The sequence below is a fragment of the Anticarsia gemmatalis genome, chromosome 20, assembly GCF_050436995.1.
Source record: "Anticarsia gemmatalis isolate Benzon Research Colony breed Stoneville strain chromosome 20, ilAntGemm2 primary, whole genome shotgun sequence".
NCBI lineage: Eukaryota > Metazoa > Arthropoda > Insecta > Lepidoptera > Erebidae > Anticarsia > Anticarsia gemmatalis.
The window spans coordinates 8,090,589-8,117,597 of NC_134764.1; the positions used below are offsets into that span (position 1 = coordinate 8,090,589).

The window sequence follows — 27,009 nt, forward strand, 5'->3', positions numbered from 1 at the left end:
TATGTTCAATAACAGATGAAACATATCACAGTCATAAGTTACAATTGTGAAAATAATGATGAAAATTATGAGGAACATGTAACAAGCCAATTTTTATCGCAGACTCAAGGGGCTTCTAGTTCTCACAAACTCAGGTTTGGGCAACAAGTTCAACAATTATTGTAATACAAGATCAATCATATTAAAGATTTGTTTCAGAGTTAACAGATATGAGCCATTATTAGGCACATTAGATAATATTAAAACCACAACTTACATAGGTACTAAATCACTCGGTGTATTCATGCTATACAATATTGGTTGACACAAAATATTATTATTCAGGATATCACAGTAGGTACACACATCAATCAAACAGTTTAAACTGTGCAATAAAGAACATGCATTGCCATAAACAAAGCAGCATTGGAAAATAAAAAATCGACCGCATCGGACCGCATTCACATTAATTGACATATCAAAAGGATTTCATCAAGTTCAGAGACATAAGGCTAGAGTTCACAAGTGGACACAGTATCATTCAATACATTCATCATGCTTTGTATATCTACAACAAAAAGCTTGAATCAGAAACGTACTATTCGATTACGATAACGATGTGCGGAATGTGAACGAGAGACAATCGACAGTTTTGTATAGTGTGATGACATCGTCCACGTAATCGTCTAGTAGGGGAGCACATTCACAGGCCTCAGAGATTGTCGTTACATTATGGTGAATGGGTTCATGGTATATGTGAGTGAAGTACGACAGTGTATGTTCTGTACTAGTCTCTGTATGATCTGGTCCAGTATGCGATGACAGCTAATGACGTGTACATAATAGTATGGTGACCATGTCTGTCCGCGTGGTCGGCGGAGCGAGCGACCGCGGGCGATCACACTACCAGATGCCCTCGTTTGTACACTGAGCGCACTCATGAAACGCAAGGTAAATATAGAAAAAGAAATAAATGAAGAAAAGGAAACAGTGAAAATAATAAAATCTAGAGATAATGAAGTGACAGTCGAAACAAAAAACGTCTAGTATCGTTGCATAGTATATTTGAAAGTATTCTTGTGGGTCGATTACAAACGGTATTTTTACCTGAGAATTCGCCTGTTCTGGATTACTGGCGCATGTGTTGTGGTCTAACTGAGAAGGGGGAAGAGGGCAGGCATCTAGCAAACAGACAATACACACAACATATATAGTGACCACAGACAACCACTTGACTCTTGGATCACACCTCACGCGCACCTCGTGGGCTCTGTGCGAGATTATGTTGCGTGTATTTGTACGAGCGGCCTACCCGCCGTGCCCGAATATACCGACTATACCGCATTTACCGTGTGACAAACAGAACATAACAATAGGACAGACAGTTGGATAGATGAAAATAAAATAACGTATCCTCCACAACGAAACTCGTATATAATATAATAATCGGCGTGCCTTCGACTTGTGTGCTTTGATATACATACATAATTATTACATACTTATTGCAAAGTCAATTTTGTATTGAATCAGAACCTCTCCGAACGATGTTTGTGACTGTGTAATCCAAGATAGTGTTTATTAGCAAAGTGTACACCAAGAGTCTTTGTGCTCCGTAGATTGCAACCGGACTCGCATTCAAACATTCCGTTTTACCAACAATGCTCCACTGACGTCGCAATGTTGACATAAGTAGTCAGCACAATACTGATTTCAATAATCGGAATGTTACAAGAGACAATGAGGCAAAACGGAACACGGTATCTAAAACACAAACTCGCCGAGCGAGTCCCGTCGCAATCGCAAGTGTACAGGAAAGATGATAGAGGGTACCAGAGCGAAATAGCTAGCGTCTCTCAGTAGTCACATAGCAAGTCCAAGGTGCAAACATGAAACACTCAAAGCTCTCGGTGAACGGTACCGACACGAGTCGACACCGAACTTACCTAAACATAGGGAGGTCGGCTCGGCGATCTCATTGTACACACGTACTCGTATATACACGGAACTACCGCGTTACATCAACAATGTGTACGCTCAAATGACTTTAGTTGAAACTCACGTGAATACGAACAGAGTTGACATTATATTCGACGTCAAACAAAGCACAACGACACAACTAGTAACACGTGTCAAGTACGTAAGTGATCTATAGTGAAGTTGTGAACGTGGAGTATTCTCTCAACGAAGTCACCGAGCCGACCGACCCGGCTTAGTAATAAAAGTCGTAGGAGTGAGGAGGAGACTGGACGGTACAGTCGGGAGCTTGAGAGTTCGGAGGGGGGAGGATTGTCGTGGGAGTGATGGTGCCTCACCTGGCTTCCGGTGATGGTTGCGCGGCGCGGGCGCGACGTTGTCTCGCGGGGGAGGGGGCGGGCCGCGGGCGCCGGGGCCGGGCATGGCCGGCGCCTGGACACCCCCCACCACGCCGCGCCCGCGCCCCGCGCCGCGCCCCCCTCCACCTGCCACCCCCACGCCAGCTACACCAGCCACGCCTGCATAAAACACATACCGCTCGACATCTCATACTATGAATATCCTGTTGATATTTACTTGAAAAATTGTCCAAGATCTTATATCTTGCCTAACTAACATTTAAATATAGGTTATTCCAACAAATTCTTGCTTGTTAAAAGGTATATTTAGCTCTTCTAAGTCTAGGAAGTTTTTTATAGATAGGTGTATGAAAAGAGACACACCTTGACTGCTCTGTCCGGCAGGCGGGTACTGGTCGTTGGCCTCGGTGAGGAAGTTGCTGGGCACCAGGCCGCGGACGCCGTCGATCTCAGCCATGTAGAAGCCGTCATCGTCCATCTCACCGTACACATGGATAATCTGACCCGTCTGGAAGCTCAGCTCCGCCTGGACATAACGACCCTGACATAATTTTCAGTAACTATTGGAAAAGTTTTTAACAAAAGTCATAGATAACCAATTTACAAATGTCACTTGACTTTTTAAATTTTGACATTCCAATAAAAGTTTTTTTTTACAAGTGACGTTTGAAAATTGGACAAAGAATTGGAAGCGAGAGAAAAGATTTCAAAATTGGAGAAGCTCAAGATTTAAGAAGGAAAACTCTCAAGTGCAAACATTCAAGCAGATTTTATACTAATTTAGTAAAGTTAGATCAAAAAAGTATTTTAACATTTAAAATGCAAGCTGGGAAGAAATATCAGCTCGAATGTATTAAAAACCGATGGGTTTATCCAACGGTGAGGATAACATTCCAAAAAGACTATCATAAACTAAGTAATGTTTGCAAGTTGGACAGCATTTTGTGCAAAGGTTCAGCTGCAAAACGCCGAGTGCGTTAAAAACTATTAAAACTCGGCAAAATGCAGCTGCGCTTACAGAGATAGAGACTTATTTAGAACTATTCAACTTAGTTAAAGTTCTAGCATATTTTGTATTTGCGTGTTGTGCAAAATTACAAATATATAATTCGAAGGCTTCGAACCTTCAAGACGGGACCTTCGCGACGTTTGTTAATCTTTTGTCAAGTATAAGCAGAGGAAGTATTATAGTGTGTGAATAGTGAAGTATTGAAACTGATAGTGAAAAGGTAGTAAAGAGACTCAAGCACTAAAATATAAAGTGTTATCTACGCGTAATCTGAATAGCAATGTTAAAAAGAAAATAAGTGTAATGTAGTAACTAAAATCAAAGTACCTGACTCCATTTACAGTATCTTGTAAGTTGAGCGCTGACATACGTGTATAAGTGATCCAGGTTTTGTATGCAGTGTCCATGTAGTGTAGTTGAATAAAATATGGCAGCTCAGATACTTACATCTGCGTCGACGTTTGGGCTGAGTTCCTGTGGGTCGTAATCGTACAGTGCGACCATCCTCCGGACCGGCTGGTTGGCGTAGGCGTCGGCCCAGCGCTCGCGCTTGGCCGCCTGGCCGGCTGCCTCCTGCTCCGAGACCTCCATCACCATGTTGTGGGGCACGTAGCCCCGTCGCCCTCGACACTCGCCCCAGTAGAAACCGTCGGCGTCCTTGTCGCCCCACACCTGACAAGATAACAATATTCATGAAAATTGTAAACCGACAACATGCTATTAGTTCCCCAACGAGGACAGGCATTTACTTTGGAAAAATATTTTCTTTCAGTAACTTGAATCTTTTACTGGGTTTGACATAAGAAAATAACGAAGAGGGAAGGAATTTCATACTTTGTTTTGAGTAATGTTATTTGTTATTTGATCAAGTTGCATACCTTGATAGTGTCACCTTCACTGAAGGGCAGTTCCTCGTCACAGCTCTCAGGGTTGGGGCTCATGGTGGTGGGGTCGTAGTCGAACAAGGCGATGAAGTAGCGGCTCTTCTTAGACTGAGGGTGCTGCTGCGCGTGCCTGGCGCCCGGCGGCGGGCCGCGGGGACCCTGCGGCGGAGCCCCGCGGGCCGTGTACTGCATGCTGCCGCCCTGCTGACCCTGTTGTTGCTGAACATATCGTGCTTGTGAGTATTCAGACAGACGGCCAGTGTTTGTCAGTAGAATAGAGTGCAAGGAGCAGTGATACCGACCACTTGGTGGGGGTTAGGAGGGCGGCCGCGCTCGTGGTGGTTCCTCGGCGGCGGGTTCTGGTAGTGCTGCTGCGCGCCGGGGTAGGGCGCCGGCGCGTTACTTGGGAACTGGCCGGCTGGTGGATATGGGGGTTGCTGCGTGCCATGGTAGGCTGGTGTACTCGGGTACGGCTGACCCGATGGCTGCTGCGACGCTGCCGCTGCTTGGGACGGTTGCTGCTGACGTCCGTACGAACCAACACATTAATAAGGTTAGATTTTCCATCACAAAGCCAACAGCAATAGATCAAGCTCATAGCCATTATCCTCATTGGCGTTGCGTTTCAAAGCGATATAAATATTACCTTCTCCTCGGATGATAAGATAAAACAAGACATTCCGTTGTAGCTCTAGTCAACCCCCATGCACAACGAAAGCTAGCGTGCAGCGCTTACACTTTGAACCACATCATTCATAGCAGATAATTATAATCATAAACAGACGGTTCCAAATGTGCTTGTCACAAGTTTAACATAACATACATTGAAAGTCAACTCTTAATACTTGAACGGAAGAATCGTATCGTTAACCGATGTCCCCTCGTTTAACTCATACCTTATCTATGAACATAGAGACACTGAAGTGTGGGGTGTGTGACAGGAGTGAGTGTACGGCATGGAAACGCGTCGAAGCCAAGACAGCATGCAGGAACAGTCATAACATACACGCGCGGGCATGCTCCAGTGTGGGTTCTGTATCGAGTGCTCTGTATCGAGGCCTGGTCGACTGCTCGTCGCCTAGCTAACTATCAGTGACGGGACCGCGCCGGCCGAGGGCTCGTGCGAGTGTCGGACGGGTGTCGGCCGAGTGTCGGGCGAGTGTCGGGCGGGGCGTGCGGGCCGCGGCTCCGTGTCGAGTGTGTGGACAAAGTGGACATCGAGGACGGTACACTAAGTGAAGATGACAACACAGAAACACCGAGAAGTGGAAACTCGTGACTGGGAGGTCGTAGAGAGAGAAAGAGAGCAATAGTGAGTAGTGCTAGCACATGGAGAGCACATCGATGACAGCTAGGAGAGATCGCAGACCTGCGGGCGGCGACGCGACGCCTCCTCGTCCTCGCTACCCAGCTCCGCCGCGCCCTCTTTAGTGATTTCGATGGCCGGTATCCCCGATTGCTAATACCACACGGTCATTCAATATTTTAGCATAGTACACATTTGATGTTAAACGAGACAAAACATAGTGAGATAATGGTCGTGCTGGCATATGAGCGATGTTGATGACGTATCGTGACGTATCGTGACGTAACGTGACGTAACGTGCTCGCTTGTCGAGTGACGTGAGCTTGCTCCATACATAGTGTCGGTACCTTCTCTTGATGCTATTCCATTACTGTTTGAAGCAATTAGAAGTACACAATAATATACGAATAGATTATTAAGCGGATAAGTAAGTAGAAGCTGTTTAAGTGAGTAACAAAATACTTTATAGAGTTGTTAGATATTGTTATTCAGGCGTTGAGAGCAAGTGAAGCCTGTACAGGAAAGCTGAAGTGGAAAGGTAGAAAGTTCACTGCCGTGAAGCGTTCGGCTTTACATTAACTAAAGTGACGTCGCTCGAACATTGACGCCGCGGTCATCTCACAGATTGTTATGTAAATGATGTGTTCATGTTCATGAGTGATGTTCTCATGTATGAGTCGTGAATAGTCATGAATGTCGTCATTAACGCAAAACAGACATGTAACCACACCTAGTGGAAGTATCTGGTGGTGTCATTACACAAACGAACCCGCGCTATATCACTATACTTTCAACTGTTAGTCATCTATCTATCGTCATTATAGCTGCTAGTCATTACTTATGTTTCAAGTACCTAGTTTTCTTTATAAAATAGATATGCACTTATCTAAATATACTTGGTTTCTACATATTATTTTCCTCTACTTTCAGAAAAATATAAAAGCATACTCAAAGTAAATATTGTCTTCATATGCTGATTATATGGCTACAATATTATGTATTATGACACTATTTGTATATACGGGCACACTGTGTAAATATAATAAAAAATTCAAATAAAAAAAATAAAAAATATTTTACATAACTAATAACAAAAAAAGAACGCTCTCAAAAACTAAAATCAAAATTCATAGAACGCTAAATAAAATCAGTCGTGTGTAAACTTCAGAATGAAATAAATAATGATATAAAATATGAAAAGACGTGTTAAAATTCCTTACCGAAGGGGTTATTTTGTCGAATATACTCTTTAGGAGGCCTGTGCCGAATCCACTCGTAGGCTATGGAAAGGTGTATAACAGTTATGTGAGAGAGAGAGGTAAGGTAACACTAAGTGGCATGATACAGCTCATGGGATATTGTCTGTGTCACAAAGTACAAGCTCTTTATCTGTTCTAAGTTGTATCTGTATGGTGTCGTGCGTTGTCGGGTATCGGCCAATAGCACTAGAGACTACGGATCTAGTCGCAAGCAGTATGCATTTAATTTTGAACGTTCGAGCCGAGTGCATAGCTAGAGTCGATGGCGCGGTGGTCGTGTGATACCGTCGGCAGAGAACTAAATACTGGACATTAGAAGATGCCAGCGACAGAACCACAGGAGATAGTATAAAGAGTGCAGTTTGCAACACCGATATTACGTGACAAGCAGTCTGCCTGTAGCTCGGTCTACGTCACAGACAGTATTAATATTTACAATGTATCATTAACATCTTTACATTCAAGTAGTCACGAAGGATATAAACGAGAACAATGTTGCTACAGACCGCTTGTCACGCAAGAAGAGAGCATATGACACTGATCGTTATAATGGTAGCTAAGAAGACACAGACGAAGAAAATTATCAGAGATAAAATCAAAAATATAAAGCACATATTAAATACTGAATCAACATCTTAAACAAAAACTGGCAAAATGAAACTTGACGTTACACACAAAATGTACAACATTGATTCGCAAATGAAATATAGACAAAGTGCTATGCCGATCAACACTTAATCAAACATTAAAAATTCAGAATTTTAGTTTAATTTGACATAAGTTTCAAAATTCCAATTATGATAGCAAAATAAATTCCATTAAGATTGTGAAGGTACAAAAAGAAATTTTGTCAGTATAGTTATATTTATTTAAAGCCAATTTTCGGGACAACGACTCCAATATATCTGAGACATATCTAGAAATATACCAACAATTTAAAGGGGTCAATAATATATAGAAATAGGAAAACTGAGAGTGTTTGGTCACCTGAGCTGCGTGCTGGTCGTGTCGGTTGACGCTAGATGGAAATATCTCCTTATCGGAGAGATTTTCATCGTGTTCAATCACTTGCTGCTGCTGTTGGTAGGGTTGGGGACGCTGTATGCCCATGCCCGGGCCCCTGTAGCCCGGGGGGCCCTGCTGGTTGGGCCCCGGCATGGGCCCGCGCGGCACCCGCGACGCGACGCCGCGCAGCACCGCCGGCGGTATCGGAGTGGGCGCGCTGTCACTCGACTGACTGTCGCGTGACTTTGTACGTACCTGTAAAAAACAACATTCAATCGCAATAAAAAACGTCACGCTCGATCATCAAATATATCTACTTAGGGACGTGTAGTCACGTCGATAACGAATATTTTGCTAACATAGCGTTCACATAGCCAAATCAAGCTCCATACAGCTATACTTACGGTGACACATTTAGGATTGAGGCCGATCAGTTTGCCAATGTCGATGAGAGCGTGGTCACCGGTTGGAGAATCGACGTCGGTGACCTTCTTGCCGTCGGCGTACACTGCGTACCCAGTGACGGGGCCCGAGGCGGGCGGACGCAGTACCGGCTGCCAAGTCACCAGCAGGGTGCCGTCCTGGGGTCCCGCTTCCACCTGCGACACCGCACCAATCACCACCAACAATCCAGCCGAACATTTGTGAGCAAGCCAATTGGGTTTCGACGTTTAGATAACATTGGGCCAACGTCGAACTAAGCCACATTGAGGGAGGAGTTCACATCACAGATGAGGGTCGCTAAGCTAACAACGAGGTGAGCGTTGGGAATATGTTAAATAATTTTCCTGGAGCTGGATTTATGGTTGCGATTGACGCGACTTCCTCGAGACGTGCTGTGTGCTTTGAGGTTGTGAATTATTTGAAAGGAATTGGGGTGTATCAGTCGGTCTTTGTGAGTAGTTATATTGTATGATCACACATGTCGTGGAGCATTGGAAAGCTACCTTGTGCGTGCTAAAAACGCCTTTATAATTACTGACTTTAAAAGCAAATACATAATTTTATTCTAGGTAATTGAATACTTATGACTTTTCCACTATCCACTGTGTGATTGTATATATTTGGAATCCTGACTAAGTACACATATTACATCAGCGAGCAAGGAATGTGAGTGTAAAATGTAGAAGTTTGGATCCAAAAAGCATGCTCAATTCACGTCATGCTGACTTTTGGGTTAACAACGAACCACGTACCATGATTTCATTCGGTGGGTCTGGCAACCCTTTGGGCAGAGTCCTGAAGTCCGTGTAAGCTCCGGGAGCTTCTTCTATTGGTATTCCCGACGGAGGGCCAGCCCTTAAGTGCTTAGCCCTCACGGTTACCCGATACTGAGTGCTAGGAGACAATCCCGTGATGGTGTGGCGATATACGCCCGGTTTCACTGTCCGGACCTGGAATAAGGATATAATATATCTTAACTATTCCTTTAGGCTTGCAAAATTGATTAGCGTATCTTACTTACTTCGACGTTGTTTACGCAGACGACGTGCTGGTGGTTGGAGTTGGCGGGTAACCAAGAGATGACGGCCTGAGAGCAAGTGACTCCGCTAGCCCTGACGCAGGTGGGTCCCATGTTGGCTGTGTCCCTACCGATGACCATCGTGCAAGCGGCGTCCCGCGACGTGCGGCGAGACGCTGTCACCGACCGCACGCTGATGCGATGTGGCTTTGGAGAAACAAATAAACACAACATTGACGAAAAATAAAGACCCAACTAAAGTACTGTATGAAAATGTATTAACTAAAAAGAAAACAATGATATCGACCAAAACTAAATGGATTTGTGCTCACTGACATTATGTAGAAATGGAAACTAAAGTAGAATGTAAGTTAGCGGCTAATTAGTATCTAAAAGTTGCTCACCCGATTGGAGTCGACCCCTTCGACCAAAGCTCGCGTGCGCTCCGTCGCTTTGACGGTGGTCTTGAGCACGCCGTCCACGTACACGTGGTAGCTCTCGATGTTGGCTTGCTGCACGCCCTCAGGCGCCGTCCAGCCGATAAGCACCGACTTGTTCAGCTGCCTCTCCAGCGTCAGCTGCCGCGGCGCAGGTACTAGCGACGAGAAAAACAGCTCGGCTGTTCAGGTCCGAGGATAGATCGCGAGGAATGTAGCCAGGCAGGCGAAGTGCGTGAGTTATGCGAAGAAGCGTGCAGCGAAGTCCAAGGATAGGGAGGGGGAGGGATTTAAAGGTTCAACTATAGAACTATTTCTATATAAATGGTCGTTCATGAACGATAACCGTCCCAGGTCGTTAGTGTTGCGTTTTGTTTGTATATGTTTGTGCCAAGCGTCATGATTAAAGACTAATTATGGTAGTTCACAAGGAGTGCTCGATGCGTTTGGATTGGCATGCGAATTTCAAAATATAATTGAATGACAAAGATGTTTTAATAAATGCCACTTGCTAATTTATCCTGCTACTAAACTATATCACATCATGACCTAAGTTTTCGTCTTAATTTCGACCAAAAATGCTCTAATATGGCTAATGGCTAGTCCCTCGTAATAAGTTTATGTTTTGAGAAGATCTAATCATCTAGTGTATTCTATGAGATGTGTATGAGAGTAGAGTGTGATAGCTCACCGTTGTCGTCGTCCTCGGGGCCCTCGCTGAGTTCAGCTACTTCACTGAGCCGCGCCACGTCTCGACTCAGCGACACTTCACTCACTGCCGTAGTAGCAGACTCGTCGGCGTCCCTCAACGTCGCTACCACCGCCTGCCGAAACAAAATCTGATGTCAACGTCAGTATATAGCTAAAAAGTAAATTTGTAATTTTATTTTCTTTATGCCAATTTACGTAATGTTATAAAAGTAGTCCCGAAACGTCCAATATATTGAATGCTTTGGTACGTACTCTAAAATTTACCTGATGGAACTCCAACAGGTCATCGCCAACCAATCTTTGTACGAAATTAGCAGGAACTAGTCCTCGACGTCCGTCTAACAACTCTGCGTCAAGCATGGCGGCGTTCGGGTCCGGTGGCCCCCACACCAACAAATAATCCCCGGCACAGATAGACAGCTCGCCTTCAGCTGTTTCAATCCTAAAAAGATAACATTAATTTATTTACAAGTGCTCATAATGTAGCTGACTTTTGCGATTGACTGTTTACTTACTCTGGTGGGTCGTAAGAAAAACGAGCAATGTAAACACAACAACGTCCTTTGCCCGGTATATCCAACATATCAACTTGTGCCTCCGACGGTCCACCACCGTTCATATAATGCGAATTACGACCTGAAACAATCACATCGTTGAAAAAGTTGTCGATCTTATAAAAGTATAAAACAGAATTGAATTCCACTCACCGTCTATATCCAATCCGGAATTAGGCATAATCCTCGACAGAGCTCTCGGGTTCCGATCATGACTGTAACTCGTGTCTACTAAGCCTCCTAGTCTATCAGTTCCAAATTGGCTATCTAATCCTAAACTCCACGAGGGCTGGTGCGGCGTGACCGGGGTGGCCACCCGGCCGACGCCCGCTGTCGTCGTCGGGTATCTGCCGAGCCCGAGGTCTATTTCATCTAGAGGTTTTAGCTTTATGTTCATAGGATTCGTTCCTAGACCGCTAGAGAGAAGGGGATTTGTATACGTCCCTGTTCCGGTCCCGTAAGCATTCGTGCCGGTCAGACTCGTGTTCAGCCCTCCTAGTTGCGCTCCGGCCGTCAAGTTGGATAGCGCGTTACTCAGTCCGCTGGTCAGAGTCGACTGCAGTCCTCCGAGCGTACTCGTCAGCCCACCTGACAAGCTCGTCTGCGGGTTGTTCAAACACCCGGTGAGTCCAGTGCCCGCTATGGTCCCCGTCATGCCGGGCCCGCTGAGGCCGCCGCTTAAGTTCATAGAGGGTACGTTACCCGTTACCATGTTGCTACCGATATTCTGTAGGTTACTCTGCAGGCCGGCGAGCGTGTTAGATATTTGTCCGATGTTATTGACAAGCGGCGCGGTGACCGGGTTGGTGAACGTGACTTGATGAGTGTTCGAGAGGCCGTATGAACTGGTGGAGTAAGCGGACACGGGGTTAGCGTATGAGGTGGGATTGTGCGCGCTCATGGAGTAAGCCACTGAGTTGGAGCTGGGCGCTGTGAACTGTCCCGTGGCGTGCAGCGAGGACAGAGTCGGCATGGTGTTGCTCTGGCAGATAGCCACGTGGCCGGCCGTGCTCGTGTACGAGTGCGGCAGGGGCGAGGGCGTCGGGGAGTGGAACTCTCCCAGAGCCTGGTTGGATCCGCTTGTTTGGATACCTGCGAAACCAGTGACGTCTGAGATATTCCGGTCGGGGTAGTACCCGTGTCGGCTCCTGTTAGTGGAGATATTACCATGCGTGGTGGAGCGAGGGTGCTCTAGTTCGGCGAGGATGCGGTTGTCCTGCTCGATCTTGGCCATGATGCGCTCGATCTCGGAGGCGGGCTGTGCGGACTGTGTGGACCACGTGGTCCCGCCGCCGGACGCGCCGCGCGCTCTCAGCGCCGACGATAGTTCTAATTGAAGTTCCTCGCATCGTACCGTTTCCAACGCGGCCTACAAACATGTATCCAGTTAATGTGACTATTATAGGAAAACTGCTAAATAATCAAATCAATAATGGCGACAATAAGAAGCTTTGCAAAGAGACGGGTCTTCTTTACCGATTTTATCTGTCGGTAACGTTTAATGGACAGAACAGTGAAGATTTGTAAGAAGTTCACCTTTTTCTCAAGTTCCCTGGCCCTGGACTGCAGCTGCTCGACGTTGTGCGCGTCGATGGGCGAGCGCTGGGCGGCGCGCAGCTGCGCCAGCGCGTCGGCGTGGGCGCGCTCGGCGTCGGCGCGCGCTCGCTCGGCGTCGCGCAGGCGCCGGGACAGCGCGTCCGTGTCACACATGGCGCCTCCGCCGTACCCGCTCATGTTCTACCGACAACATACAACATGTCAACTTCATTATTGGTTTTTCATCGGCATTGGTCATTTTGATCGGCATAGCTGCCAAAAAAGAACGAATGAATAGATGAACCCGATCGGCACATGCCGAACAAATGAGTCAAGTCTGCTTTGTTGTACGATAATAGATAAATATTTCCGAACCAAATGTGTTTGTAGCGAGCTTAGGGAAACTTAAAGGCAGTGGTTAAACATGCTGCAATCAATACAAAATTTGTAAAAGCCCAACTTGTAAAAATGTTTATAGTATGACAAATATATTCTATTCTACTCTGTGAGATACATACTCTGTATACTATAAGTTATCCTTTTTCGTATATAGTTAACAAAAGTTCACTTTTTGTGATATTTATAAGTAGATACACTAAATCTCTGAACCGATTTTCGTGAATTTAAGCAAGAAGCTAAATGGTAATCTGGAGTCAGATTTTTCTAAAATCTATATTCATGCGAACGAAGCTGCTCATGTCATTAAATGCAAGATAATATCGTGCTTATGTTTGTATGTAGATAGTTCGTACGAAAGCGCTGATAAAAAAATATTAATTTATTGATTTCACGTACGAACCGAGCAGATCAGTCCGGCCTTCTACTCAAGGACATTATTTGATAAAACATGGAAACAAAATTGTAGTGTCTGTATTATTATAAACTAGGGTATAGTTGGTATTTTTGAATAATGCTTTTGTTGAACGGAAACACAGGCAGTCAGTCATAATTCCAGACTCCCAACAACTCTCATATCTTAGAAAAATATATATAATAGCCTTTCTTCCAACTATGTTGGAGCCGGCTTCCAGTCTCACCGGACGCAGCTGAATACAAGTATTTAACGTGGAGCGACTGCCTATCAGACCTCCACAAACCAGTTACATGGGTTATAACACGCTACCCTTCGGTAAGACTGGTTGTCGGACTGTCAAGCTTCTGACTACTGTTAACGACTGTCAAAGATCTTCGAAAATGACAGCCGGGACCCACAATTTAACGTGCTTTCCGAAACACGGAGGAACTCGATATGTACAAAATGGTCACCCATCCATAGAACAATCTATACACGTTTACACGAGCATTTATATAAAAAATGGAACTAAAGCGGTCCAACCTAACAAAATATTCAGAAACTAAATGGTCAATTACAAAATCAATAAATGAAACACTGAAACGAATTTCTCCTGTTATTCGAGCTCTTTGTATCAGTTTGTATCGATTACTTGATGGAGGTCGCTAGGGTGAACGTATAAAATTATAATAATATTCTGTGCTAAGAGGCTGTGTGACCTTGCTATGGCGTAGACACTAGACGTCCCATCGTTTCGGTTTAAGGGGGAGTACGCGGAGAAGGCTTGACGGCTATTTCTTACTAGCTGACTCGCGCAACTTTGCTTGCGTCACAAAAGAGATCATAATTTTCCCCGTTTTGTATCATTTTTGATGGTACTGTGCTCCTGTTGGTCGTAGCGTGATGTTATATAGCCTTTCTCAATAAATCGACTATCCAACACTAACATATTTTTCCAATTCGCACCAGCAGTTCCTGTGATTAAAACGTTCAAACAAACAAACAAACAATAATGGAATATAAGATTAGTATAGATACATATTATCACGTCTGTTATTCTGGAACGTGTAGCCGCGTAGGCAGAGGTGTATGAAATACACCCACGTCTTGCCATTAACAATTTTAGTCTTATGTAAATGGGGCTAATCTTAGCAACTACTGATTCGGATTAAAAAATTATGGTGTAACTATGGGCTTAAAAGCATTACGCTATGACTAATAGAAGTGGAGCAGCAAAGAATATTGTGATGAAAACGGGAAATCTGAAGTTCACGCAGACGAAGCGCTATAGTAGATAGAACTTATCTTTAGTAAGTAAACAATGGATAGATAGGGCATTGAAAATGTCCGTTAGAGTAAGATAACGCGTCCAGTATGTGCTTTATTTATTGTTTTATATATTAATTTATTTTCTTAAAGTTTTTATAATTAGGTATACAATGCAATGTTTACAGCGGTCCCAGCACCAAGCTTGAGGTTTGTATTGCAGGGGCCAGATAATACATTTATACATAGTAATTCATTAACAGTATGCGAAATAATTTATTTACAAACTCAGATCGGTTAACTATTTGCTTCAATTTTCGTTTTTATTACTACAAGCACAAAGAACTATTAATTTTTTCTGGTGAAATTTTCCGCGGAAGCTCGCACACATATATCTCTCGCAATTTTAGTCCTCGGTAAGGCTTATTGCCCTCTGTGGGCACTGTTCCAAGCTTCGAGCTGCTGGTTCAATGTAACTGGCGCAGAAAATCAATACCGTTATTGTAAATACTTCAAAATATTACTTTTTTACTGAGTTTTAGGTGATAGCCACCGTCCAAGGCTCGGTCTTGCCGCTTATGGATAAGTAGCAAATAGTTTATCAGAGAAAATTTTGACAGCTGCTTTCATATAATTTCTGTAATAATTATTTTTTTGTGCTTCGTGGCGATCCTAGCTTTACGCCTTCGCCAATAATACAGGATTAAACAAAATATGTATATACCTATAACAAAAAGTCATTTATTCGACTGCCAAGCAGCCATGTTGAAAGCTCAATCCATTAATATTTACTGCATAGATAGTCTTATTATCATCAGCCTAGCCTTTTTTCCAACTATGTATGTTGAAGACTGCTTCCAGTCTCACCGGATGCAGCTAAATACCAGTATTTTACATGGAGCGACTGCCTGTCGGACCTTCATAACCCAGTTACTTGGGTTATAATAGGTTGTATTTATGAGTAAATATAACTGACTTGTGAGACCTAGTCCTAAATATAATACTTTTGAATTTTTACATGGTTATCTAAAGCCGCCCCTAGACCTGCAATAATAATTTACGTATTTTAACTATCAAAAATATTGCTTGCTCTTAACTTAAATTGCCCAACATTATATATTTATGTACAGTCTAAAACTACTAAACTCTACAATAAAAACTAAACTAATTCTAAACATCTTCAGGGGAAAATAAATGCCCGAAGTAAAAAATCCTACGTGTTAGGAAAACAGTCATAAAAAAATACGTTTTCAAGAGTGCGTTCCACTCGTAGCATTGAATTCGAGTGTGCGCGTGCCCTTAGGCTATAGATTCGTCCGCCGCCACACAGTCTCGCCCCATAAGACGGTAAAGTGCGCTGACCTGATTCGAACCCCCTTCTTCCACCCCCTCCTCCCCTAAAACACCCCCTGAAACGCCACAGACTCCTTGGCAGCGAAATTGGGCGCATTGGTCTCAAATACTACATGTTATAAATGCCCTTAAGGTTTTATTGCATTATGTAATTGTTTTATGTATAGCTGCTTATGGCGCAGTTGATTGTGTGTCCGACTGCTTATCATGAAGTCTCGGTTAGTTATCCCAGTCTTATCTAATTTTGTATTAGTATATCTATACTAATATTATAAAGCTGAAGAGTTTGTTTTTTTGAAGGCGCTAATCTCAGGAACTACTGGACCGATTTGAAAAATTCTTTCAGTCTTAGATAGCCCATTTATGTAGGCATTATGTAGGCTATATATCATCACGCTACGACCAATAGGAGCAGGGTACAAGTAAAAAAATTGTCAAAAACGGGGAAAAATTTCACCCATTCTCTATTATGTGACGCAAGCGAAGTTGCGCGGGTCAGCTAGTATAATATACATAACAGTGAACTATATAAAGTTGTCAACAGCCCTTGTATACAGGTATTACGTAGTGTGATTGATCCGTTGTTCAGTCTACTGGCAAAATCGTTTGATGTCCCAAAGGTCGTGAGCTAGCCGTGAAAATAAACATTATTTTGTAACAAAACAATGAACTGACTTTATATACCTTATACAGTGATTTTATAATTATACTAGTGTATACATGTGTCTCTGCCTGAGTATTGTTAAGTTTTAAGTAAGTTTAAGTTAAGTTAAGTTTCTCTTTAAGATATTATTTACCATCCTTACAAAATTTCAGAAAGATAAAACACACGTTTCGCCATTAACAATGTTAGTCCTATGTAATAGGAAGCAAGCTTTTTGCCATTTACCGAACACGTTACCAAACTCCGGGTTTCTATAGAAAAATTAAAAAGTCGTTACTGAGATTTTCTGTGAAAAATGTCTTAGAAACTGCCCGGAGTCAAGAAGTTGAGGTTGTAGACGTGCCTCGGAGAGCACGTAAAGCTGTCGGTCTTGCGCCACACCTCTCACTGGTCGTGTCGGTTATCCGTCCCACCGGGTTATGAGAGTAAAGGAATAGAGAGTGTACCTGTGTCTTGTGCACACACTTGGATATTATAAATCAAGACCTGCACCACTAGGACAATATTACTCAGTAATACAAATAAGACGAAATCAACAGCATTCTGTCGAGAATTGGACCCAAGACTTCTGCACAGCAGTCGCAAACACTAACTACGCTACATAAACCAAATCATATTTTAAGTTATTTTACATTAAAAAATGATAAACTGTATGAAAACTTCAATTGAAACCACTGTGGATAAGTGTAAAATCGATTTCTTTACTTTTAACGACAATTTAATGGGTTTACACATATCTATGTATAAGTTATACATAGATATGTGTAAAATAAATATTCACTGTAAATTCCAATCTATACCAGAAAGGAAATTACTACTCTTTACTCTACTAGTCTGTTTGTTTGTTTGTTCACAGTACGCTCAATCAGTCAGAATTATTTGAAAAATATTATGATTTTTGAAAATTACGTAAATATTTTTAAAATATCGCACCACACATATTACTGAAATGAACAACGAGTCTTATGCGCGTTTTTTTCGAGGCTACGATACCTAATAAAATAAGGTATGGTAAAGTTTTCAAAAAATAAATTTTAATAACGTGACTATCATATAAACAGTTAGATTATGATTGGCAAAAACCTTTTTCTCCGAAACGATTGAATTATTTACATACATACTTGAATACACGCCTTTTTCTCAAAGGGGAAGGCAGAGCCGAAATAACACCCATTGATACGATCCTTATTAACTTGAATAATTTGATTCCAATTATATGCTGAAATAGGCCAAATTATCAAAGATTTTTTGTCTTAAAATAGCCAAAGAAATCTCCGGAAATAAAAATCTGAAGCTTGTTCATGATAATTTTAACAGTAGCTTGTACAAGAAAAGAAGTACTTATTAAACCGTGCTTTAAAACCGCCTCCCTGAGGACCTACCCTCATTCTGAACTTTAAACCATTGTGGAATTTATACAAACGGAAATATACATAGGGATTTTACAGTCGTTTTACCGCATTTTAACTTTATGTTAAAGCGATTATTAAATTAATGTTTCTAAATTAAACTTTTTCTTTAACTCCTGGTCAAACAGCTACAACTACACATTAAAACCAGCCAACTGTGTAGGACTTTGTTTATAGTGTCCAAGTGTGTGCACAACACACAGGTACACTCGCTATTCCCTCACTCTCGACACGACCAATCTGGAGAGGTCAGACCCAGGACCGACACTTGTACGCAACACGGAGGTCTACAACCTCAACTTTCTGACACCGGGCAAGTGATATAACATTGCTTACGGATCGGCAACGCGTTTCGAACGAATTTCGTCAACTGTGGACGAATCGAAACGTCAGGCAATAAATTTTGTATTGTGTACAAACCGCGATAGCTTTAATCCGGTCAAGTGGTCAATCAACCCCCTAACAGTAAAAGAAGATGCAAAACCTGCATATGTAAGTACTTAGATAATAACAGAACACGATTCAACAAGAACATTTAAAAGTTATGATTATAACGGCTTCCAACGGCTGCAAGCTCTCACGGGGAGTCCATAACTCGTAATGCTCCTACTATTTTCTCGTTGGCAACACGCTGCATGGCTGACTGGCTGCCAAATAGTCAGTACGTGTTATAATTAAGATATATCCACCGCAGCCATGACCAGAGATTACGTTTCAAATTACAAACTAGCATCTGCCACATTGCGTTTGCATGTTAGAGTATTATTTTTGTAAAAAATGGCTTTATGTGTAACGGAAAGGTCGGGACGAGCTATATCGCAGTTTTTACAGTCTACTACTATCGAAATACTATCGAAAGTTACAGAAAGTTAGTTAAAGTATACTTTCGAGAGTTTAACACCTAAAATATTCTTAAAGATTAGTTCCTACGGCATCCGCTGGGGGCGCCGATTAGGTTTTTTTCATATATCGGACATGCCGAGCTACTATTAGGATATATCTATATCTATACTAATATTATAAAGCTGAAGAGTTTGTTTGTTTCTTTGTTTGAACGCGCTAATCTCAGGAACTACTGGTCCGATTTGTTTAAGTGTTAGATAGCCTATTTATCGAGGAAGGCTTTTATATATCATCACGCTACGACCAATAGGAGCAGAGTAACAGTAAAAAGTGTTACAAAAACGGGGAAAATTCTGATCCATTCTCTCTTATGTGACGCAAGCGAAGTTGCGCGGGTCAGCTAGTCTTATAGAAAAAAAAACCGATAGAACTTTGTTCGATCTATAAATTGAACTCGAGGCCTCTCGGCAGTTGCGTACGCTACCGATTGCCCTGAACAGGAAGTCATCTTAGAGAAAATAATTTAACTGTGCAAATACTATAGTGTGAAAGGCTCTCTAAACTTTACTTATTATATCGTTATGTAGTTTGAGATTTAGTGCGCCTTCACCTTAAAGTCTGAGATGATTGAAGCGTCTAGACGAAATCACGTTCAGACAATCTATCGACAATATTGATATTCCACTAATAATATTCCTACTCTCTTGTTCTTCTTGAAAGTTATAAAGGTACGAGAAAATAATTCATGTCTTTAAGCTTTATAAAATGCATTTTTTTTCGATGATCACTACTAAATTGTAAAATAAAATTTCTCTCTCACGCTTCTGTCTGATCAAGTACGACCTCTCTTCTATACATATTGTAGTTACCTCCTCGCGTTTGATTGTGTACTTGCGATGAACTCAAATTCTGTTTAAGGGATTTTCATGCGGTTTTTACCCAAAGATTGAGTGATTATCGTAGAAGAATTTAATGTATTATTCGTTACTAGTGGACCGCCACGGCCTCAACCAGTTTGAAAACTTATTCTTAAAAACTTTTACAGTTGTTACATATGAACCTTCCTCTTGTATCATTTTAGCTATTAACATAAGGCTTAGTTTGATGCTGTGTAGTACAGCCGCGCGGATCGATCTCTGAGGTTAAGCTACGGTTGCCGAGCTTGTTCTGTAAATGAGCGACCATCTTATACATATCTAATTCCTCCGTGTTTCGAAAGACACGTTAAATTGTGGGCCCCGACTGTCATTTTCAAAGCTCTTTGACGGTCGTAACAGAAGCTTGAAAGTCTGACAACCAGTCTTACCGAAGAGTATCGTGTTATAACCCCGGTAACTGGGTTGTGGAGGTCCGATAGGCAGTCGCCCCATGTTAAATATTGCTATTCAGCTGCATCCGGTGAGACTGGAAGCCGGCTGTAACATGGTTGGAAGAAAGGCTAGGCTCATAATAGTACAGGTTATCCCGACGTGTCTTTAGGAACTACAAACTTACTATAAACAATATTAATGAAGAGTGAAAACATTAAATTCCACGTAAACGCTGGAAGGTCAATGTTGATGATTCAGTGCCGTAACCCTGACAACTCGATCGTAGCTAGCTAGCTATATGTTCTCTGTATCACAGCTTCCGTTTCTACGAACAGGATTGCAGTGAAAGTGATAAAGGCGACGACTGATAAGATACTTATAAAGCACAAATTGTGTGCGACGAACGTTATGCGAATGTAATGAAATGACGCTTTTGTGAAATCATTAGTAAAGTTTGTGAACATCTTGCACTTCTAGCTTCTACCCGCGATTTCGTCCGCGTGATAAAAATTCTCGGGGCTAATTATACTATGTACTTAACCAGGATAAAAACCATTCGTACCTATGCAAAATTTTATTAAAATCTGTTTTGTAGTTTTGTCGTGGTTGAGTATCAAACCACCATCCATGTTCGATTTCTCACATTTATAACATTAGTTAGACTAGTTTTCCCGTGGCTTGTGTATAATTTGACTTAAACAAAATTTAGTTTCGGCACTCCGAAGAGTATAACAACTATCAACACACATACTTATTTTTTTATTTCATAGTAAGTGAGTTGGTAAAACAGTAGGTAACAAATAGTGCTGCATCGATGTTACACTATGATTAACGAGCGTCGCTGCTCTCATGTGCTGCGACCCTACGTCGGTTGTATATATATTGGTATATAATATTCAATTCGCCGGAACTCCGTCGGCCCTGCACTTTGTGTACAAAAGGCCATGGGTTACGCGTGTTTCCCAGTATCGATTTTATTCCACGCATTTGTTTTGGTTTACTCAACAAAGGCACGGTCGTAGTTTGTGGTTTAAAAAACATTATTATGAAGCGTTATAGCCAAATTTGGGCATAATTCAGTTATAGTTTCGACTAAAAAATAATATATTGACTGCCTTTATGCCTTGTAGCCAAGACATTGACTTAAATTAATTTTCTTTTCTATTAAAAAAATATATAATGACTGCACCTGAGGACCATACGGTAGTGCGTAAGTTGACACGACGCTGTCAACACTGACGACGAACGGTCTTGAGTTTGATTCCCAGGTTGGGCAACATGCTACTGAGATTTTCTAATTTATCTCGAAATATTTCGATAGTAATCCAGAGTTTGGTAACGTATCCGGTATAATTATGACAATAGGCTCACTCCTATTACATGTAACTATCATTGTAAGTGGCGAACCATGGGTGTATTTCACTACCTCAAAGTGTGTGTGTATGTACTTAGACCTCTAAGTACATACACTTTTAGGTATAACGTGATAGATGTAACACTAGCAGATAACGGTGGCAGTCACATTAATATAATTATTTTTCTCTCCATAAAATCATTTCCCGTGTCTTAAAGACAATTTTACAAAACCTCGAATTGGTTGAGCCGTTCTTGCGCTTAGCAACACAATTATCGATTCATTTTAATATTGTAAGTTGAAATAAACATTACCGTTGAAACAGCTTCTCCCTCTACATTTTCAAACTCAAAGCTTAAACGTCCATGCATTTCGCTATTCAATATCATAAATCGTTTTGAAATCCAGTTCATAATAGTGGGCAGATGATCGGCATTCAGCGGATATCTCCGGGCGGTCTTAACGTCGATCCATCAACTCACTTGAGGCCGCTAATGGCTCTCTTCTATGTACTATAACCTTATAAATGATCTCTTAACGATGATGTGTGGATATTTCTTAAGAATGTAATTAAACTATGTAAATATGTATCTAGTCAATAATACTATATTATATTGGTATTACATAGATGACTATCACGCTCCGCTCAAGTAAAAATTGAAAAGCCAAGTGCGAGTTGGATTCACACACGAAGTGTTCCGTAGCATTTATACTAATAGAGTATTATAAAGCTGAAGAGTTTGTTTGTTTGTTTGTTTGAACGCGCTAATCTCAGAAACTACTGGCGGGAATTGGACAATTCTTTCAATGTTAGATAGCCCATTTATCGAGGAAGGCTATAGGCTATATTATTATATCAAAGGCTACGACTGATAGGAGCAGAGTACCAGTAAAAATGTGACAAAAACGGAGAAAATGTTGACCCATTCTCTCTTATGTGACGCAAGCGAAGTTGCGCGGGTCAGCTAGTTATAAAGCGTCAAAACAACATATTTGTTACATGGGAGCCCCCTCAATTGTTTTTTAGAGAATCATGCTTGGAAAGTTTGTGGCACGCGAAAATGCCAAATAAACTACATTTAGAAAATCAGTAACCCACAGGCTTATGCAGCTGGCTGTGACCTGTTTGATACGTCTACTTTTTTGGGAAGCCCTGAGAAATAATAGCTATAGTCTATCTAGATCAATGGTTCCCAACCAGTGGTCCGTGGAAGCCAAAATATGGTCCGCCAATAATATTAAAATTTAAAATTCTCAGGACGATTATTACATATTTTTAATATACTTACATAGTGGTCCCTGCTAACCAGAATAATATAAAAGTGGTCCCGGACTAAGAAAAGCTTGGGAACCCCTGGTCTAGATACATCGTGCATGGTAAGGCTACTTACTAAGTAGTCGGTCTATACAATATTACACTAGTTCTTGAACGTCGGTCGGCTTGTACGGTCGCGTGTACGTCTGAATATTTCAGAGAATACCGAACGCACGCGGCTGAAACGACCGGTTTCATATTGTATATTGTACTTTGATTCTAATTTTATGTGCCCACCCTGATAAGCTTGAATATATAACTTTTTATATTTCCTATGTTTTTGCCCGACAGTGTTTAGGTCTTCCAATGTTTCTACACTTCTAAAAACGTTTCAGAATTGCGGACAAAGGGTAGAAAAAAATAAACCTGTTTTAACTTTTGTCTATATTTGTTACTTTTGTTGTTTTAACTTACAATATAAAAGTGCCATAAGTATCACATTAATTATTATTCCATGTTACAGGGAGCGAGCCTATTGCCATATACCGAGTACGTTGTTAAACTCCAGGATTCTATTAAAATAATTATACATAAAAAGTATTGCGATATATTCTAATAAAAATTGTAACTTAAGGCCACTAGCACTTTACCCGACCTAGGAATCGAACCCGAGACCTTGTCAGCTGTTGCATACACTACTCTACTCAGACCACAGAGGAAGTCTTAAAATATTGAAAATCAAACGGAGAAAAATTCATGATCGTAATAAGATTGTTTCAATCGCAGCTGTACATGTTGATAAATTACATTACATCTTCGACTCAATGCATACAATAACACTCGTTTGACAAGCTTTCAGTCACACCAGGCAATGTAATGAACAAACATACATACATACATAACATCACGCATGTTATACCCAAAGATTTAAGCAGAGGTGTATAAAAAACCCGGACTTTTGCAACGTGCCCGGTAAATGGCAATAGAGGCGCTCATAGCTATTTGTGCTCACCGGTCGGTAAACGATCTGTGGGTTAAGCAACCTTTGGCGCGGTCATTCTATAGATGGGTGACCGCATAGTGGTATTTGAACTGAGCGTCTCCGGGCTTCGGAGGGCACGTAAAAGTCGATCCCGGTTGTTGTCAATTAAGATAACAGTGAAGCCATGTCAAAGGCCTCTCGGGCGGCTTGAACAACTTTGACACTAGGTTGACCACTAACCATACGATAGATAGATAGATAGAATGGCAATAGGCTCGCCCCCAATTAAATAGGACTAACTTGGTAATGGCGAAACGTGAGTATAAATCATACACCTCTGCATCAAACATTTTGAGTATTGACGTTTTTTATTATCAACACTGATAAGTTATCACTACGGTGCGTGGTTAATAAAATCCCATAGTCCCCTCTCTATAACGGATAAATTGATAACTTATCAGTTAAAAGATTTACACCTCTTTTTCAAAAGAACATATTCAAAGCTTAAATGATCAAATATGAAGATGGCACACAACCATATAAATAAACACAAGTCTTTTGGGTTCTAGATTTAGCCTACGCTCAATTTTATCTTGATAATTTCAGCAGTTAAGCCGTCAAAGTGTGGCAACCAGACTTCGTCTTACTTTCCAAATAAGTGTTCAATCTTCAATGTCTTAATATCAAATCATACATACTCTATAAGGGAATTATCAAACGCCTGGTCGACAGTTCCCGTGACCAGAATGCTGGCATTAACTTGGGACAAAGATTAGGTATTGCCATATAACCTGGCAAAGCTGCCAGCATTCTGGGAACGTTCCCGATGGACAGTGATGTGGAGGAGTACGATGCGCGCTTTCCATCCTTTATTGTTCTTATTATTATTTTTTATGTTACAAAACAGAACTCTCGCACTAAGAATTGCTCTAGTGTCGCGGGGACTTTTGCTAACAACGGACACAAAGTACAACCAGACCCAAAACAGTTATTTGTGGATCACACAAATAATGTCCCGTGTGGGAATCTAATCCACGACCTCCCGACGTCTTGGTAGCGGCGTGGGGACCTAAACCACTGCGCTACGGAGGCGCTTTTTATATTATATTATCAAGAATATTGTCAATGTATTATTTACTAAGTATAAGTTATTTGTAATCGAATTATGTTTTTACATATCAAATCTAAAAGACAAAAATTGCTAGCAGCAAAAAACCGAACACGAGCCGAGTTTTTATGGGATCGGAAAGACATGTCAATATAGGACAGTCGGCGTTTTGCCAAGACTAAACAATCGTTGGGCGTGTACTTGTAACTAGCTATCCAAAGTACATGAATAAACAACTTTAAAGCCGTTATGCGATTAACTTAGCTAAGGAGGTTTCCGAACCCGCGAGTGCTTCACCTATTTATTTATTTAGCCGACTTTATCGAGTGATGAGTATATTACGAGTGTATTTCCCAAGAGTGTTACTGTATTGTTATTGACATCGTGTGAAGAAATCTCGTTTGATGCTCTGATTTGTACAAATTGTGTTGAGACTTGTTATTTGGTTCAATTTTTGTGATGATTTATGATTAAAATACTGACAGTAATTTAACGAAGAGACAATTGATAAATTGGTGATCAAAATTATGTTCTATGAAGTAAATATATTCATGCTTTGAAAACTGAATGTTTAGCTGACTAAAAAATGCACTTTTTACTTTATAATGATGCAAAAACAAACTACAGAAGCATGATATTAAACAACTAATGCTGTTAGTTATAATGTATGAATCATAGAACGCTGTATAGTGTACAAAGAACCGCACTTAGTGCGATCTCTTCCAGACAACCTTACGATGGACTCAAATGACCCGCAGAGACAAGTACTTGCGAGACTTGCAAGCCATTATCACCCTTAACAACACCACATTGAACAATCTCCTAGGATTATTAGTTTGATGTAATTACTAAAGCAATTGCCTTATTACAGCCTCGTGGGTGTGCTCTATGTATTCACAAAGATGGTCATCTAGTCTTGTATTATGGATCTACTTATTCATAGTCTTTTATTATATGCCACTCTTCTCTCTCGTGGCTTTTTAAACACATTTCATCCAAAAATATAATGAACACAATTCTTTCCCACAGCGTACGGCTATAAGCGAGTAGGTACACATCGTGATTGAAATTGTTTCGTTCACATACAGCTATTTGTAATTACATCGCCGAGGACCTTATCAAAAATTCTATAATATCGTCGATAGCCGACTCGTGTACACCTACACCAAAAGGTCAACACAAATGCCAAGTTCATCAAATATAGAAAGCATCCAAAAACAATAAGGAGATTGATCAATAAAGCCGTACCCACGGAGCAGGCTGTGTTGACAGGCGCACGCCACCGCCACAGACGACACGTACCACGGCGAGCCCCACTCGCCCCACTCGCCCCGCTCGCTACTCGCCCCACTACGTGCATGCACCACTAACGCTCGTTATATTCACATTAACCCCCAATATCTGCCTTCATCCAGAGAGGAAATACAAAAACAATTTTCATTCGCTTCGGATAACGATCCGATCGATAAACGCGAAACTCGAATGCGATTACCATTAACAAGTTGAGCGTTTACGAGCGCTTTGTTACCGAGGCTGGCTGTGCACCGGGAGCGGAGAGCGAGCCCCGCGGTGCAGCTACTAATATGGAGGTGCGGAGTACTCACAGTGCAGTCGGCTGGTCGCGCGCGTTACATGGGCTCCGAGGTACACAGCACGGGGACAGTTCGTGTAACAACAGATGCACCTCGTCGTGGCCACTCCGCGCTCAACTTGCGTAACATTTATATAACGAGACAGCACCGTGGACGACAGCTCGGTCACAGGGCGCGCGCTCCCCGTCGGAGCCTCGCTCCAGGCATGGCGGCGCGGCGCGGGAGGGCGGCGGCGGAGGCCGGCGGGCGCTCGCGGCGCGGGCACGAGCGGCCTTTGTGTGAGAACCGGGATGTGACGGTGGTCGCTACGTTCGGTGGGAAAATAAAAAAGTGTGAATGTGTCGGGCGGAGCGGGCGGCCGGCTGTGAGAGGCACATGCCGCTCGATAGTGGCGCGCGTGCGCGAGGCGCGGCGCCCGTGACGTCACGCGCGCCTGCGCCCTGCCGCCGCCCGCCTCAATGGGCCGACGACCGAGTGCGAGCCGAGCGCGAGCCGAGTGCGACCCACTCTACTTCATTATTTGGCTATCACTCACTCAGACGATGTCTATAATCTAATGAAGGTTGTGACACCGACCAATTAATATCGCCAGACGTTCTGATTCA

General features: G+C 42.1%; 1 protein-coding gene across 14 annotated transcripts in view; it reads right to left on the reverse strand.

The window, feature by feature from the left end:
- The window catches only part of Rbp (RIMS binding protein), a 29,749-nt gene extending 2,962 nt beyond the window's left edge, over positions 1-26,787 (reverse strand). Inside the window, exons 1-20 of one of the 14 annotated variants that reach the window (XM_076127256.1) lie at positions 26,417-26,787; positions 12,476-12,676; positions 12,107-12,308; positions 11,093-12,031; positions 10,901-11,021; positions 10,650-10,827; positions 10,366-10,498; positions 9,642-9,856; positions 9,241-9,444; positions 8,972-9,169; positions 8,180-8,374; positions 7,758-8,030; positions 6,732-6,791; positions 5,575-5,664; positions 4,508-4,726; positions 4,200-4,424; positions 3,769-3,993; positions 2,676-2,838; positions 2,292-2,471; positions 1,087-1,160 (exon numbers count right to left, since the gene is read on the reverse strand). In XM_076127256.1, coding sequence (XP_075983371.1) covers positions 1,087-1,160; positions 2,292-2,471; positions 2,676-2,838; positions 3,769-3,993; positions 4,200-4,424; positions 4,508-4,726; positions 5,575-5,664; positions 6,732-6,791; positions 7,758-8,030; positions 8,180-8,374; positions 8,972-9,169; positions 9,241-9,444; positions 9,642-9,856; positions 10,366-10,498; positions 10,650-10,827; positions 10,901-11,021; positions 11,093-12,031; positions 12,107-12,308; positions 12,476-12,673 — 4,092 coding nt within the window. In that variant the 5' untranslated portion in view covers positions 12,674-12,676; positions 26,417-26,787. Of the gene's footprint in view, positions 1-1,086; positions 1,161-2,291; positions 2,472-2,675; positions 2,854-3,768; positions 3,994-4,199; positions 4,425-4,507; positions 4,727-5,574; positions 5,665-6,731; positions 6,792-7,757; positions 8,031-8,179; positions 8,375-8,971; positions 9,170-9,240; positions 9,445-9,641; positions 9,857-10,365; positions 10,514-10,637; positions 10,828-10,900; positions 11,022-11,092; positions 12,309-12,475; positions 12,677-26,416 lie in introns of all 14 variants that reach the window. The other 13 variants (XM_076127250.1, XM_076127245.1, XM_076127246.1 and 10 more) reach the window with 13 other exon arrangements.
- Positions 26,788-27,009: the final 222 nt, after the last annotated feature.